A 16,219-nucleotide genomic window follows, 5' to 3' on the forward strand; every position below is an offset into this window, starting at 1 on the left:
TTCGGGCCGGTTACGTCAAGAAGCTTCTGCCTAACGAAGTGAACCAGTCTGAGGAGGCATGGTATCTCCCTCATCACCTTGTGTGCCACAACAAGAAGCGACGACTGGTCTTCAACTGCTCCTACAGTTATCAGGGTGCCTCAATGAACGACCAACTGCGACCTGGACCCACGTTGGGGCCCTCGCTGCTAGGTGTCCTCCTACGATTCAGACAGCATCAGGTTGCTGTGAGTGGGGACATCCGCGCAATGTTTCATCAAGTTTGTCTTCTGCCTGAAGATCGACCACTCCTCCAGTTCATCTGGAGGGACCTGCACTGTGAAGACCGGGACACCCGGAGCAACCCAGCCGACGACATAACCGAGGGTGAGACCCTCTTGGAACTAGCAGAGCCCGGTCGTTGGAGTCAAGGGCCTCCATTTTTAAAGCAGAGTGGTGAGCACTGGTCAAAGAAGCCTGAACATGCTACAGCAGTGAGCTCAGCCGAACTAAAGGGTATCACATTCTGCTGCCTCACAACAGTGGAACCTAAGGACAATCTCCCTGATGCTTCTCAGTTCAGTGTATGGAATGAGCTGGTAGAGGCCACTCGTCAAGCAAGCCAGGGTGTTCAAGGGGCGGCCGAGGGTCCGAAATATCACCAAGCTACTAACCTCCAGGATGCGGAGATCCTTCTGCTGAAGAAGAGTCAAGCCCGTAGCTTCCCGGTGGAGGTCACCGCTCTCAAAGCACAGAAACCGGTGCCAAACCACAGCTGATTGGTCAGCCTCGCCCCAGAACGGGACCCCTCAACCTGCTTAGTCCGGGTAGGAGGGAGGCTACGAAGGCTGCAGAATACAGACATAGGAGAGATCCATCCGATTGTGCTCGACCCAAAGCACCCAGCAACAAAGCTCCTCATCAAACATATGGACGAACGTTTGTTTCATCCGGGTACGGAGCGGGTGTATGCAGAACTGCGAAGGCGGTATTGGATCTTGCGAGGACGACAAGCTGTCAGACACCACCAGCTCATGTGTCCATCTTGCCAACGCTGGCGAGCTCAGCCCAAGGTCCCGCAGATGGCCACCTATACCACCAGATACCACCACAGCGCCTCCGGCTTCTCTGTCCACCTTTCTACTCAACAGGTGTCGACTGTTTTGGCCCTTACCTGGTCAAGATAGGCAGGAGGACGGAAAAGCGCTGGGGTGCCACCTTTAAGTGTCTCACGACCCGCAGCATTCGCATTGAACTCCTCAACTCTCTAGATGTAGATGCCTTCCTCCTCGCTCTTCGTAGGTTCATCGCGAGACGCGGCAGACCGAAGGAGATACTGTCAGACTGCGGTACCAATTTCCGTGGCGCTGAGCGAGAACTCCGCGAGGCTTTTGCAGCCAAGGAACCACAGTTGAAGGAACAGCTGATGGAATACCGGATCGACTTCAAGTTCAACCCGCCAAGCGCTCCTCACTTCGGTAGAGTATGGGAGAGAGAGGTTCGCTCCATAAAAGCCGGCCTTCAAACTGCAGTTGGGAGCCAGTCAGTCTCCGAAGACGTCTTAGTGGAGGTCGAAGGGATCCTAAACTCAAAACCACTAGGGTATGTGTCGGCTGATATTGCTGACCCTGACCCCATCACTCCTAACATCCTTCTCATGGGGCGGCGGGATGCATCGCTGCCTCAAGTGGCCTATGCCCCCGCAGGCATAGGAAGACGGAGATGGCGCTACTGTCAAACGCTTGTGGACCAGTTTTGGATCCAGTTCACACAGAACTATCTGCCCACTCTTCAAACACGGCAGAAGTGGCAGAAGGCCACTGATAACATCGCTGTGGGCTCAGTCGTCCTGATCGTCGATCCATTGCTTCCCGGGGCTCAGTGGCCCATTGGGAAGGTTTGTAAGACAGTCCCTAGTCAGGACGGATGTATCAGGACCGCAGAGGTCCTGGTGAACAGTAAAGTCTACACAAGACCAGTTGCTCGTCTGATCCAGCTCCCTGAGCTCAAGGATGATGCTAATGATGCATGAAGAATTCCTGTTGTTGCACATTTGCTGCTCAAATGTGGGGGCGGCTGTTACGAATTCTTCACGGACAGAGACAATACGGTTACGACGCTCTTATTTTGAAACATTATTTTGACGCCGCGAACTGTTTCCGCTTCCGGTTGCGCTAATCGTATATGCTACGCAGGACCGACAGTTTAGTCAGATCGAGTCATTGATGATGTAAGTCAGAGTCCTGTAACTTTGGATTTACGTAGTGAAACGGTTCTGTTTACAGCTGTACTTATGTTCTTAAGTGCATTTAGTGTTAGTAAGTGTTTGTTATACAATTAGCCGTTCGAATAATAGCCCAACGTTGAGCTAAGTGGCTAATCTGGCTAGCGAGCCTGTATTCCTGTGAATGTGTGTATTAATGTTTAGTTAAGGTGAACTGTTGGTGATAATTCGGTTCTTTAATTCACTTTCTGTATTTATTTCAGAAACTCCATCTGTCGATAAATCCATCTGTCAATCTGTCTCCAAGTTAAAATACTGTACGCCAAACTCAATACAGTAACGTGTGGATCAATCAGATGTCTGTGTTCTCTGACAGGAACCCTGCAGTGGTCAATACTCATCTTTACACCGGTCTCTCAGGGGTCGAATCCCCAACAGCTATAGACACAAAGCTTCGTGAACTTTCACTTCAGGTTTCAATATTTACAGTATATTCAGGTCAATCTTAAAAGATGCAGTTATGTACTACTCAAGGAAGCTCTAATGAATGAATGAATACTTTTCAGTTGCATTATCATAAATGTAGGATCCAGTCTGGAGCTTGACTCAATTCAAGCTCCAAAGAAAGATATTCTGATGAAAAGCGTTTCAAAATCAGGATATGTTGAACTATGCTGCTATAAATATTTTTGTAGATATATGAATATCTCTGAATATATGATCCCCACAATATAAAATGCTGTTTCAGGTGGAGGATACGTGTGTTCGTCTCAAACAGCTTAACCTGAAAAGTCTAAATCTTCTTGGCAATGTTGTGACCAAGAGTGTTTGGGTTCACATGTAGTTGATCTCTCTGAGAGTTATAGACACATGAAACAAAAGCTTACTGCTGCTGTTGTTTCATGTGTTTAGGTTAGAAAGATAGTTGGTATTATTTCCACTGTGGTAGTACAGCGAAGCACCAACATATCGAGTGGCCAATCAGATCGTTCTAAAATTGTTCCCTCCCACTTATTGCGAGTACATATTAAGGCAAATCAATGTATGATATGTTCTAATGTAGATGCAGACACGAGTGGATTAATCGGAAAATGACGATCATATTTAATTTACTGCTGATGCTCAGAGTGGGGCGTAAGTATATAGAGTTTGTTTTCGAATATATATTTTACATGTCCTTTCTTGCACTAACGTTTTAATCTCTCCTTTAAAATAGTGCTTTGCTTGCTGCTGCGTTGTTTTCTTGTACCTCCAAAGACAAAGACAACCAACCACCCAGAGATAGACAAATCTGTCTCAAAACAGTAAAAAGAGACAAATCTGAATCATTGCAACAAAAGGAAACAGAGGTGATGTGCTTTTCAAAGCCCATTATCACGCAATATGTGGCAGGAAGTGTGCTTATTCTGTCACAACCAATCAGATGCTTTTTAAAGTCTGACTTATCACTACCTCTCACCTCCTTTCCTCACTGAGATACCAACTATATTCCCATGAAGACATCAATGTCATGATGCTCGTGTTATGGATTGCATTGCTTTTTTTTCATCGAGCATGTAAGTGCTGCTTTTTTTTCCAGCCAAAACTTCTGTGCTTTAGAGATTTTTCACACTCCTTTATTTAATGTTGTTCTGTTTTCTTTTAATTCAGATATGCTGGTTCCAGTAACGACAGTTCAGATCGGAGAACCAGTGACCTTGACATGTTCTTTACTCAAATCCAGATCCGAACAATTCAAATGGTACAAGCAGAGCGCCGGGGATAATCTTAAATTAATTGTGACACTCTTGACGTATACAAGTACGTTTGGACCAGAGTTTCTTCAATCAAGATTCCAAGCACATCTTTATGACGGTTTTAGCAACCTGACCATTCTGAGGACAGTCCAGGAGGATGAGGGGATGTATCACTGTACAAACGCAGACTGGTATGGCACTGAATGGAATGGGACATATTTGTCATTAAAAGGTAATGATGTGATTTTTTTAAAAAATTTTATATACAGACTTGTGTTTCTATGCACGTTTAAAAAAATCGCCAACTGTGTTACTGCAATTTTTATTACACAGGAAACAGTCAGACATCAAAATACACCGTCACTCAGTGGCCGACAGCATCAAGTCCAGGCCGAGACTCAGCAACTCTCCAGTGTTCAATCCTCTCTGACCCTGAGCACATGAAGTGTCCAGGACATCACAGTGTGTTCTGGTTCAGAGTCGGATCAGACAAGTCTCATCCAGACACCATCTACACTGACGGAGATAGAAATAATGAATGTGACGAGGAATCTGATGCTCAGAAGAGCTGCGTTTATCGCTTCTCTAAGAACATCAGCTCCTCTGATGCTGGGACTTACTACTGTGCTGTGGCCACATGTGGAAGGATATTATTTGGAAACATATCTAAGCTGCACCTTGGTAAGATTTTGAGTTCAGTAATACAAGACATACTCTAATAATGTTGATACTCACAATGTGGGAAATAATGGTAATGCTGTTAAGAAGCACTCAATTTGTTGTTTATGAAAATATTACACTTTTCAAGTGTCTGATTTCTCATGCAAAATTTACTAGTAGTAATTTTACTTTTCCAATCATCTAACCACTATCTATGACTTTCATTGTTTCTTCCTTCTCATTCTGTTGTAGGATGCACGTGTTCACAGGAGGACAGTACATTTATTTTTCTGCTCTGTGCTGTCTTGGCTATAAGTCTGATTGTTATTGCTGTCCTCATTCACGCCATCAAGAAAAACAAGAGTGATACTTGCAGAGGTAAAAGAAGTAAGTCATATTTTCTCTAGACAATGAAATTTAAATGATTGAACCTTCATTTATTGTTCTGTACTGTAATTTTTTTTGTTATCCAGCTGCTGTTCGCTTGCAGAAAAAACGGGTTGGACAGAAACATCAACAGGTAAAGCACTTTTATTGTTTTTTATCTCATCAAGTCAATAAAGGTTTTGATATTGCTCATATTTTTTTTTTCATATATTTTGTCAGACAGATGAGGACACATGGATTTTTTCTGCTGTCATCTTTACCATGATGAAAGCTGAAAGAAATGCAGTAAAGGATGGGAAAGAAGAGAGAGAGAAGATCTACACTGCTGTCAAGGCTTTGGGGTTGGATTAGACTGTTAACACATGCTTGGTTTTCATTTGCTTTGAATAATCAATTTGATAAACTAGCTAAAGGTCTTCCTTTATGTTGCAGTACTGTACATACTATAATGTGTATCATCTTAATTCAAATTTTTGTTCTTTTGTTTAAATGTATTTACACAGAATTCATCTTTTTCACGTAAAAATTACAAATAAAACACACTTTCTAGTGCCAAACTGTTGCTGCTGGTGTGATCTGTTTGTCTTTCTAAGCACTTACTAACATCACAGAAATCAGCTCAACATTTAAATTGCGCAAAACGGTTGTTTATCAGGTTTGTAATCTTGTTAACATCACAGGAATTTAAAAATAATTTAATAATGCGATTATTCCTTCAAGCAAAGTATATAACATTCAATATATTTACACTTCAGGATAAGTTTTTTTGGTTCAATTTTAATGATGACTGTTACGAACCGATAGCCTGATGTGAACCAGAACACAGACAATTGGAATTCTTACTCCTGGAAGTTATAGCCTCCCTCTGCTCCATGCACATTACTGTGCTGCGCTTTGTTCACGTGCAACAGGAACACTCTGAACTTTCTGATTCATCCTCGTACGAACCAACAAAAGTTGTCCTGATGTCAGCTTCACATATTTTTGCTGCTCTAAATAAAATCAGACTGATTTATTGGACATATTAGTGTCTAACTTTAGTACAGATAAGTAATAACATATAAACAAACTTGAGGGCAAGCTGTTCTTTCTGTTTTGTGTCAGCCTTAAGTTGTAGGTTTTATTTGTGTAATATCCTAGAGAGAATCACGTATATAACATTTCAAATATTCTGTAATTTTGGGGCGAATTGTGATGGTCAAATTGATAGAGAAAGGAAATAGGACGTCTGTAAAAAAAAAAAAAAAAAGCTACCACGTCTGTGTTCACCTGCAGGTTTTAGGGGTCTGTTGCAGGGTAGAAGTGAGAGGAAATATCACCAAAACCACAGAAAGTCATAGAGATGTGGAGATCTCAAAGCCTGAAAGATTTTTCATGCATCTCTTTTAAACATAATTAATTTCTATGTTTTAACTTATGTATTGAGATCAATAAAGACCATCATTCTTTCTAGTCTCACTGCACTTTGTAAAGGACTTCTGCATTTCTGTCATGACAGCAACAAGTAAAGCTACTGTCGCAGACAAAAGCTATTGTGGGCTGTTCCTCCACCCTTTGACCAACCGCTGAAGCTGCTTACTCAGATCAGACCTGACTGTGCGCTTCAACCGGATATGAAGTGAGAGAGGAGCTACGAGGCTTCAGCAGGCTAATTTTAGTTTTAGTTTGAGTTGCTTGTTATTTAAAATACAAATAGTATCTGATATATTTTCCTGTGTGTTTCAAAGATACAATCTACAATTATTTGCATCTGCAGTTTTGAAATATGTTGTTTTTAGTGTTATTTTAATTTTAATGTGATTTTATTGATTTATTGTTTCCACTGCATCACTGCACCAAGAAATGGACTAAACAAGCAGTGCTGTCAATCCTATTTGTTGGAACTTTACAGTCAAAGTCCTGCCTTTGCTTAAAAGATCAGTAATAATTGATAAGCAGTGGTCCAGCTTTGTGAAATTAAAAGAGAGAGCGAGACAGGAAAAAAAAGGCCCTCGTGTTTTTTATGCTAGAGTCTCTTATGTATTACTTGACTGCATGATATTGTCAGCTGTTCCTGTCACTACTGTAGTGAAGCTGAGTCACTCAGGATTCGTCCATGTCAGTCACTTTTGGTTTTGATTATTTTACTGTCACCAAAAGCATTTTTTTCACGGAGAAAAAAACAACACTTTGTATATTCTCTCATGCTGCCTCACTGTCAGGTCTTTGTTCAGGTTTACAAGAGTTTTCTCCCTCACATCATTACGTGGACCAGTTGAGTCAGAAACTTGTGATCTCTTCCAGGTCAATATGTTTCTATGATAATGTGAGAGTGATGCTCTGAAGGGAGAGTAGAGGAAGGAGGGTGTGACCGCAGCCACCTCCCAACTCTGCATGCTTCTCTCTTCCTGATGAAGTGACTGACAGGCAGAGTGGGCGGGTCATCATTGATGACGTGCAGCTTCCTAATTGGCTGGCTTAAATATTGGAGATGGCTCATTGTGTATCATTGTGGCAAAAGGTTGGATTCATATTTATTAAGTTCACAGAAATAAAACAGCAACTAAATTCCTTTTTAACTAAGTGCTACAAACAGTGTTGTAGGATTTACTATTAGGTGTATGTACATATGTGAATATGTGAATATGTTACATGTGGTTCATTTAAATTTGAAGTCTGGTAATGCCAGGGCACTTTTAAAATGACATCTTAATCGATGTGGAAAAACATTCAATGTGAATGTTATTCTCTATTTGTTGAATCATTTCACTTTCACTGAATGGTGACATTGATGTCAAGAAAGAGCAAATAGCTGCTTCTCTTTTGTAGTTTGTGTCCCATTCAGAAATACAGACAAACTATTTTTAATCAAAATGTATTGGCATGGGTTATACAGAGGAAATCAAGCCCAATCTAAACCCATCCCTGGACTTTAAGAACAGCGCTATAGACACAAAGCTTCATGAACTTTCACTTCAGGTTTCAATATTTACAGTATATTCAGTTCAGTCTTAAAAGATGCAGTTATGTACTACTCAAGGAAGCTCTAATGAATGAATGAATACTTTTGAGTTGCATTATCATAAATGTAGGATCCAGTCTGGAGCTTGACTCAATTCAAGCTCCAAAGAAAGATATTCTGATGAAAAGCGATTCAAAATCAGGATATGTTGAACTATGCTGCTAGAAATATTTTTGTAGATAGATATTCTCTGAATATATGATCCCCACAATATAAAATGCTGTTTCAGGTGGAGGATACGTGTGTTCGTCCAAAACAGCTTGATCTGAAAAGTCTAAATCTTCTTGGCAATGTTGTGACCAAGAGTGTTTGGGTTCGCACGTAGTTGATCTCTCTGTGAGAGTTATAGACACATGAAACAAAAGCTTACTGTTGCAGTTGTTTCATGTGTTTACGTTAGAAAGATAGTTGATATTATTTCCACTGTGGTTGTACAGCGAAGCACCAGCGTATCGAGTGGCCAATCAGATCGTTTTAAAATTGTTCCCTCCCACTTATTGCGAGTACATATTAAGGCAAATCAAACTATGATATGTTCTAATGTAGATGCAGACACGAGTGGATTAATCGGAAAATGATGACCATATTTCACTTACTGCTGATGCTCAGAGTGGGGCGTAAGTATATAGAGCTTGTTTTCAAATATATATTTTCAGTGTCATTTCTTGCACTAACGTTTTAATCTCTCCTTTAAAATCCTGCTTTGCTTGCTGCTGCGTTGCTTGCTTGTATCTCCAAGGACAAAGACAACCAACCACCCAGAGATAGACAAATCTGTCTCAAAACAGTAAAAAGTGAAAAATCTGAAACATTGCAACAAAAGGAAACAGAGGTGATATGCTTCTCAAAGCCCAGGATCACACAATATGTGGCAGGAAGTGTGCTCATTCTGTCACAACCAATCAGATGCTTTTTAAAGTCTGACTTATCACAACTGTCTCACCTCCTTTCCTCACTGAGATACCAACTACATCCCCATGCAGACATCAATGTCATGATGATCGTGTTATGGATTGCATTGCTTTTTTTTCATCGAGCATGTAAGTGCTGTTTTTTTTCCGGCCAAAAATTCTGTGCTTTAGAGATTTTTCACACTCCTTTATTTAATGTTTTTCTGTTTTCTTTTAATTCAGATACGCTGGTTCCAGTAACGACAGTTCAGCTCGGAGAACCAGTGACCTTGACATGTTCTTTACTCAAATTCAGCGACAAACAGTTCAAATGGTACAAGCAGAGCGCCGGGGATAATCTTAAATTAATTGTGACACTCTTGACATCTACAAGTGCGTTTGAACCAGAGTTTCCTCAATCAAGAATCCAAGCACATCGTCATGACGGTTTTAGCAACCTGACCATTCTGAGGACAGTCCAGGAGGATGAGGGGATGTATCACTGTGGAAGCGCAGACTGGTATGACACTGAATGGATTGGGACATATTTGTTCGTAAAAGGTAATAATGTCTTTTTATATATATATGTATATATATGTACAGACTTGTGTTTCTATGCATATTTGAAAAAAATGCCAACTGTGTTACTGCAATTTTTATTACACAGGAAACAGTCAGACATCAAACTACACCGTCACTCAGTGGCCGACAGCATCAGGTCCAGGCCGAGACTCAGCAACTCTCCAGTGTTCAATCCTCTCTGACCCTGAGCACATGAAGTGTCCAGGACATCACAGTGTGTTCTGGTTCAGAGTCGGATCAGATGAGTCTCATCCAGACACCATCTACACTGACGGAAATAGAAACAATGAATGTGACGAGAAATCTGACGCTCAGAAGAGCTGCGTTCATCGCTTCTCTAAGAACATCAGCTCCTCTGATGCTGGGACTTACTACTGTGCTGTGGCCACATGTGGAAGGATATTATTTGGAAACATATCTAGGCTGCAGCTTGGTAAGATTTTGAGTTCAGTAATATAAGACATACTCTAATAATGTTGATACCATTGTGAACAATATGGCAGTTAAGAAGCACTGAATTTGTTGTTTTTGTTTTGTTTTCTAGCTCAATCAACACATTCAGTATTAATTGAGAGGGTGATATTAATCGTCTGTTTGGCCATTTCTGTCATTGGAAATGTTGTTCTCATCTGCAAGCTAAGAGTATGTGAACAGTGGAGAGGTGAGTGAAGCTAAAAGTGTTGGAAAGACGAACATTCTCCTGTGACATTTATATTATTAAATGTATAATAATTATATGTTATACATGCATTTTAAACATAAGATCAGACAAACCTTTTCAAGTACTATTATAAAATCATTGGGGCTCAGTCATTGTGCATATTTAAGAAATTGATGTAAAGTAGCAATAGTTTTTTAAACATAGTCTTCCTTGCTAATTTATATCATTCATTGCTCCTAATGATTTGTATTCTCTGACTTTATACTGTGAGGGAAAAGTGCACGAATTGATTATGTTTTTATAATTATAATATTTTTTTACCTTTAGGAACCCAAAGTGCTCTTTCAGAAGCACAAAAAGATTCCTCGCGACAACCAATAGACGATACTGTAAGTTAAAATGACAAATTAAACATTTTATTCTGTAAAGATATGTCTCCTAATCAGCTTGTCAGTCTTTACAACTAATTTGTTAATTGTTTTATTCACCACAGACTGAAGCTGAACACAATCTGAACTATGCGCCACTAAATTTCTCTGAAAGAAAAGCAACAAGAGGGAGAAAGAAGAGAGAGTTTGCCGAGGACTGTGTCTACTCTCAAGTTAAACACTGACACCGGTGACCATGTGGAGAATCTCCTGAATTATGAATTAAACCTCACATGATACAGTTCCTGTATTGATTGTTCAGACTTTTTATTTTTCTATCTTAGCTAAATATTCAGAAATATTCCGTGTTAACAGAGTTCAGTTGCTTCATCGCCGACAATATTTGGGCTCTCAAAGCGTAAAGATAGTTTTGATGCATTTTCCATCCCTGGTTTTTAACTGTATTGACTCACTGTCTTGTCTTGTTTTTTTTCATTTAAAGTTTATTATATGAAATGTCTTTCTGAGTTTTATGTTTGCAACCGTTTTATGAACGTAAACTAGAGGAGAAAGACAGACGAGCAGGCTAAAGGAGAAATCTGGTCAACTTTTGACAACAATTTCATCAAGTTGGATTTAAAGATTTTATAATACCATGTAGTGTGCAGATATTCGACCCGTGTTTTTAGACTGAAAACCATTTATTCTGTCAAAATAATAGAAAACTTAACAATGGCTTTATACAGACTCTGATAATATAAACACCTTTGCATTCTACTGCATCCTGTCAGTGTGCTGAAGCCTCTCAAGAAATTTCCTTTGTGACGTTTCATTACACAAAATGTTTGCTCATTAGAGATGCTGACAAAGCCACATGTTGGTTGATTGTAATTGTGTTTGTGGAGTTTTTACAATTTTCTTCTCATAACAACCTGTTATCCACACTGCTGACCTATGATCTATGATCCAACCTATGACCCAAATCTTAATAAATTGCCATATTTTGCAAGAATACCTCAAACTTAGAGTTGGTATCACTTCCTGATTACTGCCAACGTTTACGTTCAGTAACTTGGAATAACGGAAAGAAAAGCATTACATGTAATCCTTGTCACCAAAACACTAACCCACAGGTTATAGCCACAGACTCCGCCAATTTCTACTTCCTGAACCCCTCCCACTAAGATTCACGTTATCCACCTAACAGATTTGGTTCAGTTACAACACACAGTTCTAGTGTGCACTGATTGTTCCCATCGAATACATGAATAAATATTAACTGATATCATTGCCACATATGCCACAATCTCTCGAGCAATTCTCTGAGGTGACAAACAATGGAGAGAGAAAGAAAAAAGAGATTGACTGCTGCAAGCACGTGCAACTGAATGTGATACAAAACAGCCCTTTTTGTATTTGTTCTACAAATATTTGTATTTTATCGTAGCCTAAAATGCTAATTACATTTTCCGTAGTTTAAAGGCCCTGGACTTACACTAAATATGTATAAGTATAAATACCATGTGAAAGTTAGTGTGTGGACTTCTTTTGAAACTAATTTAATTGTGGGAAATGTTCATTATAAATAAATACCCATTTAGAAAAAGTCCGCTTTAATGTGGCCAAATAGAGACTCTGCCTTCATTACAGTATTCTGAGCCATGCTTCATTTTATCTTTGACATTATTGTCCTGTTGCTCGAGTGATTCGTCATTCTGGTCCATCATAAAATATTTCAACAAATAACTACTGCACAGCTGGCAACGTCTCCTCTCCTCTCCTCTCCATTCAACAACAGCACCAGTACTTTTGTTTGTGTTTTGTTCTAATTTCTAGGGGTAATAACAAAGGGATTGTTTCAGTCCCTCCAGGAAATCCCGATCTTGCGATAGCAATATTTAACGCAAATTCAAGCAAACTCTGCAATATTTGCGGGAGCTTGCAATTTTTTTTTGATTCCTGCAATTATTCCTCAACAAATGTCTTCAGCAGAAGCTGTGCTGAAAGCATTGACAGCATGAAGTAAGTCTTTTCAGACAAATCTGGCTTTATTAACACAAATAACTCCTCGTTTACAGTCAGCACGACTCTCCTCCTCTCATCTCCTCAACAAAACAAACCCTGTGTTCCGGATCGCATACGATTTCTTTTTACTTTTAGTATGTACGACAGCTTCCCTTAAAACGTATATACTGTTGCATGTAGTATGTATACAATTGGGACATACTACTCCATCATAAAAAATGTGTCTTGAACTTTGATGCACTTTGTTATATCCGTCACGATCCGTAGCACAACGTTTGTAGTAAAAAGAAAAAGGATGCGATTTAGAACAAGTAAGATTCCTTTTAATGCCCCTTCTTCTTCTTCTTCTTCTTCTTCTGCTATCTCTTGTGGGCGGAGCATTAGCGCCATCAACTGTCTTGGCGGCTCAGTCGATGTGACGTATCTTCTGCTGCGCAAAGGATTGTGAGTCAGAGCAGCTCGAGTACCATGCTGGCCTGCATACTGCAAAATACGACCGGATGTAATAGGACATCCTGGTACTTTTGGCATCCTACATCTAACATACTATGTATTGATACATATTAAATCTTTTTTTGGCCTACTAAACAGTATGCTAGTATGGATGTTGGAACGCAGGGCTACAAGAGCTTTCAGCTGACTAAATTTGGTTGAACTTATCAATTGTATTTTAACGTACTAATGATGTCTATCATTCTCGTGTTTTGTAGTTCCAGGCATCAACATCCATATGCATCTGTTATAATATAATAAGCAATATTCATACTAGGTTTGTTTTTCATTTAAATTCAATGTAATTATGTTATTGATTTATTTACAATGGATCTGGACTGACTTCAAGTCCATCAATATACTAAGTGAAGCACAGTGCAGCCGTACAAGACCAGCTTTGTTAGATTGAAAAAGAGAGTGAGACAGGAAGGTCAACGTGTGATTTTGATTGAAGTATCTCAACAACTGCTGGATGGTTTGCCATGAAATGGACAGTAGCTCTGGTTTTTGTGAAGCTACACCATCTCTCTTGGACAGGGGATGTTGTTTGAGCTTTTGTTCCTGTGAAGGACATGATGTCAGAAAGATCCAGCCTGTTAATCTCTCCTTTAAAATACTGCTTTGCTTGCTACTGCGTTGCTTGCTTGTAGCTCCAAGGACAAAGACAACCAACCACCCAGAGATAGACAAATCTGGGTCAAAGTGAAAAGTGAAAAATCTGAATCATCGCAGCAAAAGGAAACAGGTGATATGCCTCTCGAAGCCCAGGATCACACAAAATGTGGCAGGAAATGTGCTCATTCTGTCACAACCAATCAGATGCTTTTTAAAGTCTGACTTATCACAACCATCTCACTGAAACACTTACTACATCCCCATGAAGACTTCAATGTCATGATGGTCGTGTTATGGATTGCATTGCTTTTTTTTCATCGAGCATGTAAATGCTGCTTTTTTTCCAGCCAAAAATTCTGTGCTTTAGAGATTTTTCACACTCCTTTATTTAATGTCTTTCTGTTTTCTTTTAATTCAGATACGCTGGTTCCAGTAACGACAGTTCAGCTCGGAGAACCAGTGAACTTGACATGTTCTTTACTCAAATTCAGCTCTGTAGGATTCCAATGGTACAAGCAGAGCGCCGGGGATAATCTTAAATTAATTGTGACACTCTTGATATCTACAAGTGCATTTGAACCAGAGTTTCCTCAATCAAGAATGCAAGTACATCTTTATGGCGGTTTTAGCAACCTGACCATTCTGAGGACAGCCCAGGAGGATGAGGGGATGTATCATTGTACAACCGCAGACTTCATTGAACCTCAATGGAATGGGACATATTTGTTAGTAAAAGGTAATAATGTGAATTTTTTTTTTTACGGATTTGTGTTTCCATGCACATTTGAAAAAAATGCCAACTGTGTTACTGCAATTTTTATTACACAGGAAACAGTCAGACATCAAACTACACCGTCACTCAGTGGCCGACAGCATCAGGTCCAGGCCGAGACTCAGCAACTCTCCAGTGTTCAATCCTCTCTGACCCTGAGCACATGAAGTGTCCAGGACATCACAGTGTGTTCTGGTTCAGAGTCGGATCAGATGAGTCTCATCCAGACACCATCTACACTGACGGAAATAGAAATAATGAATGTGACGAGGAATCTGATGCTCAGAAGAGCTGCGTTTATCGCTTCTCTAAGAACATCAGCTCCTCTGATGCTGGGACTTACTACTGTGCTGTGGCCACATGCGGAAGGATATTATTTGGAAACATATCTAAGCTGCACCTTGGTAAGATTTTGAGTTCAGTAATATAAGACATACTCTAATAATGTTGATACTCACAATGTGGGAAATAATGGTAATGCTGTTAAGAAGCACTCAATTTGTTGTTTATGAAAATATTACAATTTTCAAGTGTCTGATTTTTCATGCAAAATTTATTAGTAGTAATTTTACTTTTTCCAATCATCTAACCACTGTCTATGACTTTCATTGTTTCTTTCTTCTCATTCTGTTGTAGGATGCACGTGTTCACAGGAGGACAGTACAGTTATTTTTCTCCTCTGTGCTGTCTTGGCTATAAGTCTGATTGTTATTGCTGTCCTCATTCACGCCATCAAGAAAAACAAGAGTGATACTTGCAAAGGTAAAAGAAGTTACTCATATTTTCTCTGGACAATGAAATTTAAATGATTGAACCTTCAGTTATTGTCATGTACTGTATGTTATTTTTTGTTATCCAGCTGCTGTTGGCTTGCAGAAAACACAGGTTGGACAGAAACATCAACTGGTAAAGCACTTTTATTGTTTTGTATCTCATCAAGTCAATAAAGGTTTTGATATTGCTCATGTTTTTGTTTTTTTTTCATCTATTTTGTCAGACAGATGAGGACACATGGATTCATTCTGCTGTCATCTTTACCATGATGAAAGCTGAAAGAAATGCAGTAAAGGATGGGAAAGCAGAGAGAGAGAAGATCTACACTGCTGTCAAGGCTTTGGGGTTGGATTAGACTGTTAACACATGCTTGGTGTTCATTTGCTTTGAATAATCAAGTTGATAAACTAGCTAAAGGGCTTCCTTTATGTTGCAGTACTGTACATACTATACTGTGTATCATCTTAATTCAGATTTGTGTTCTTTTGTTTAAATGTATTTACACAGAATTCATCTTTTTCACGTAAAAATTACAAATAAAACACACTTTCTAGTGCCAAACTGTTGCTGCTGGTGTGATCTGTTTGTCTTTCTAAACACTTACGAACGTCACGGAAATCAGTTCAACATTTAAATTGCGCAAAACAGGTGTTTATCAGGTTTGTAATCTTGTTAACATCACAGGGATTTAAAAATAATTTAGTAATGCGATTATTCCTTCAAGCAAAGTATATAACATTCAATATATTTACACTTCAGGATAAGTTTTTTTTGTTCAATTTTAACAATGACTGTTACGAACCGATAGCCTGATGTGAACCAGAACGCAGACAATTGGAATACTTACTCCTGGAAGTTATAGCCTCCCTCAGCTCCATGCACGTTACTGTGCTGCGCTTTGTTCACGTGCAACAGGAACACTCTGAACTTTCTGATTCATCCTCGTACAAACCAACAAAAGTTGTCCTGATGTCAGCTTCACATATTTTTGCTGCTCTAAATAAAATCAGACTGATTTATTGGACATATTAGTGTCTAACTTTAGTACAGATA

At 39.6% G+C, this 16,219-nt stretch overlaps 3 protein-coding genes across 4 annotated transcripts; all 3 read left to right on the plus strand.

Annotated features, from left to right (window-relative positions):
* The first annotated feature begins 2,137 nt into the window (after window positions 1-2,137).
* Window positions 2,138-5,521, plus strand: LOC138211377 (uncharacterized). 2 transcript variants are annotated; one of them, XM_069171208.1, is made up of 9 exons: window positions 2,138-2,209; window positions 3,267-3,337; window positions 3,420-3,552; window positions 3,680-3,759; window positions 3,854-4,171; window positions 4,273-4,620; window positions 4,852-4,986; window positions 5,073-5,119; window positions 5,206-5,521. In XM_069171208.1, the coding sequence occupies exons 4-9, from the start codon at window positions 3,714-3,716 to the stop codon at window positions 5,335-5,337; spliced, it is 1,026 nt and encodes a 341-aa protein (XP_069027309.1). In that variant the 5' UTR covers window positions 2,138-2,209; window positions 3,267-3,337; window positions 3,420-3,552; window positions 3,680-3,713; the 3' UTR covers window positions 5,338-5,521. The 2 variants fall into 2 exon arrangements, with proteins under 2 accessions (XP_069027309.1, XP_069027308.1); XM_069171207.1 differs by adding an exon at window positions 2,467-2,520 and having other exon boundaries at window positions 2,155-2,209; window positions 3,267-3,759.
* Window positions 5,522-8,561: 3,040 nt separating this feature from the next.
* LOC138211578 (uncharacterized) lies at window positions 8,562-10,891 on the plus strand. The gene is made up of 6 exons (XM_069171535.1): window positions 8,562-8,604; window positions 9,121-9,438; window positions 9,545-9,892; window positions 10,004-10,120; window positions 10,448-10,509; window positions 10,614-10,891. Exons 1-6 carry the CDS (start codon window positions 8,562-8,564, stop codon window positions 10,731-10,733), a joined length of 1,008 nt encoding a protein of 335 aa, XP_069027636.1. The 3' UTR covers window positions 10,734-10,891.
* A 1,917-nt stretch (window positions 10,892-12,808) lies between these two features.
* LOC138211579 (signal-regulatory protein beta-2-like) lies at window positions 12,809-14,822 on the plus strand. Its single transcript, XM_069171536.1, has 3 exons — window positions 12,809-12,824; window positions 14,039-14,356; window positions 14,449-14,822. Exons 1-3 carry the CDS (start codon window positions 12,809-12,811, stop codon window positions 14,820-14,822), a joined length of 708 nt encoding a protein of 235 aa, XP_069027637.1.
* Window positions 14,823-16,219: the final 1,397 nt, after the last annotated feature.

Source organism: Embiotoca jacksoni, unplaced genomic scaffold (assembly GCF_022577435.1).
Source record: "Embiotoca jacksoni isolate LCO1_2020_lvr unplaced genomic scaffold, fEmbJac1.0.p SCAF_5, whole genome shotgun sequence".
NCBI lineage: Eukaryota > Metazoa > Chordata > Actinopteri > Embiotocidae > Embiotoca > Embiotoca jacksoni.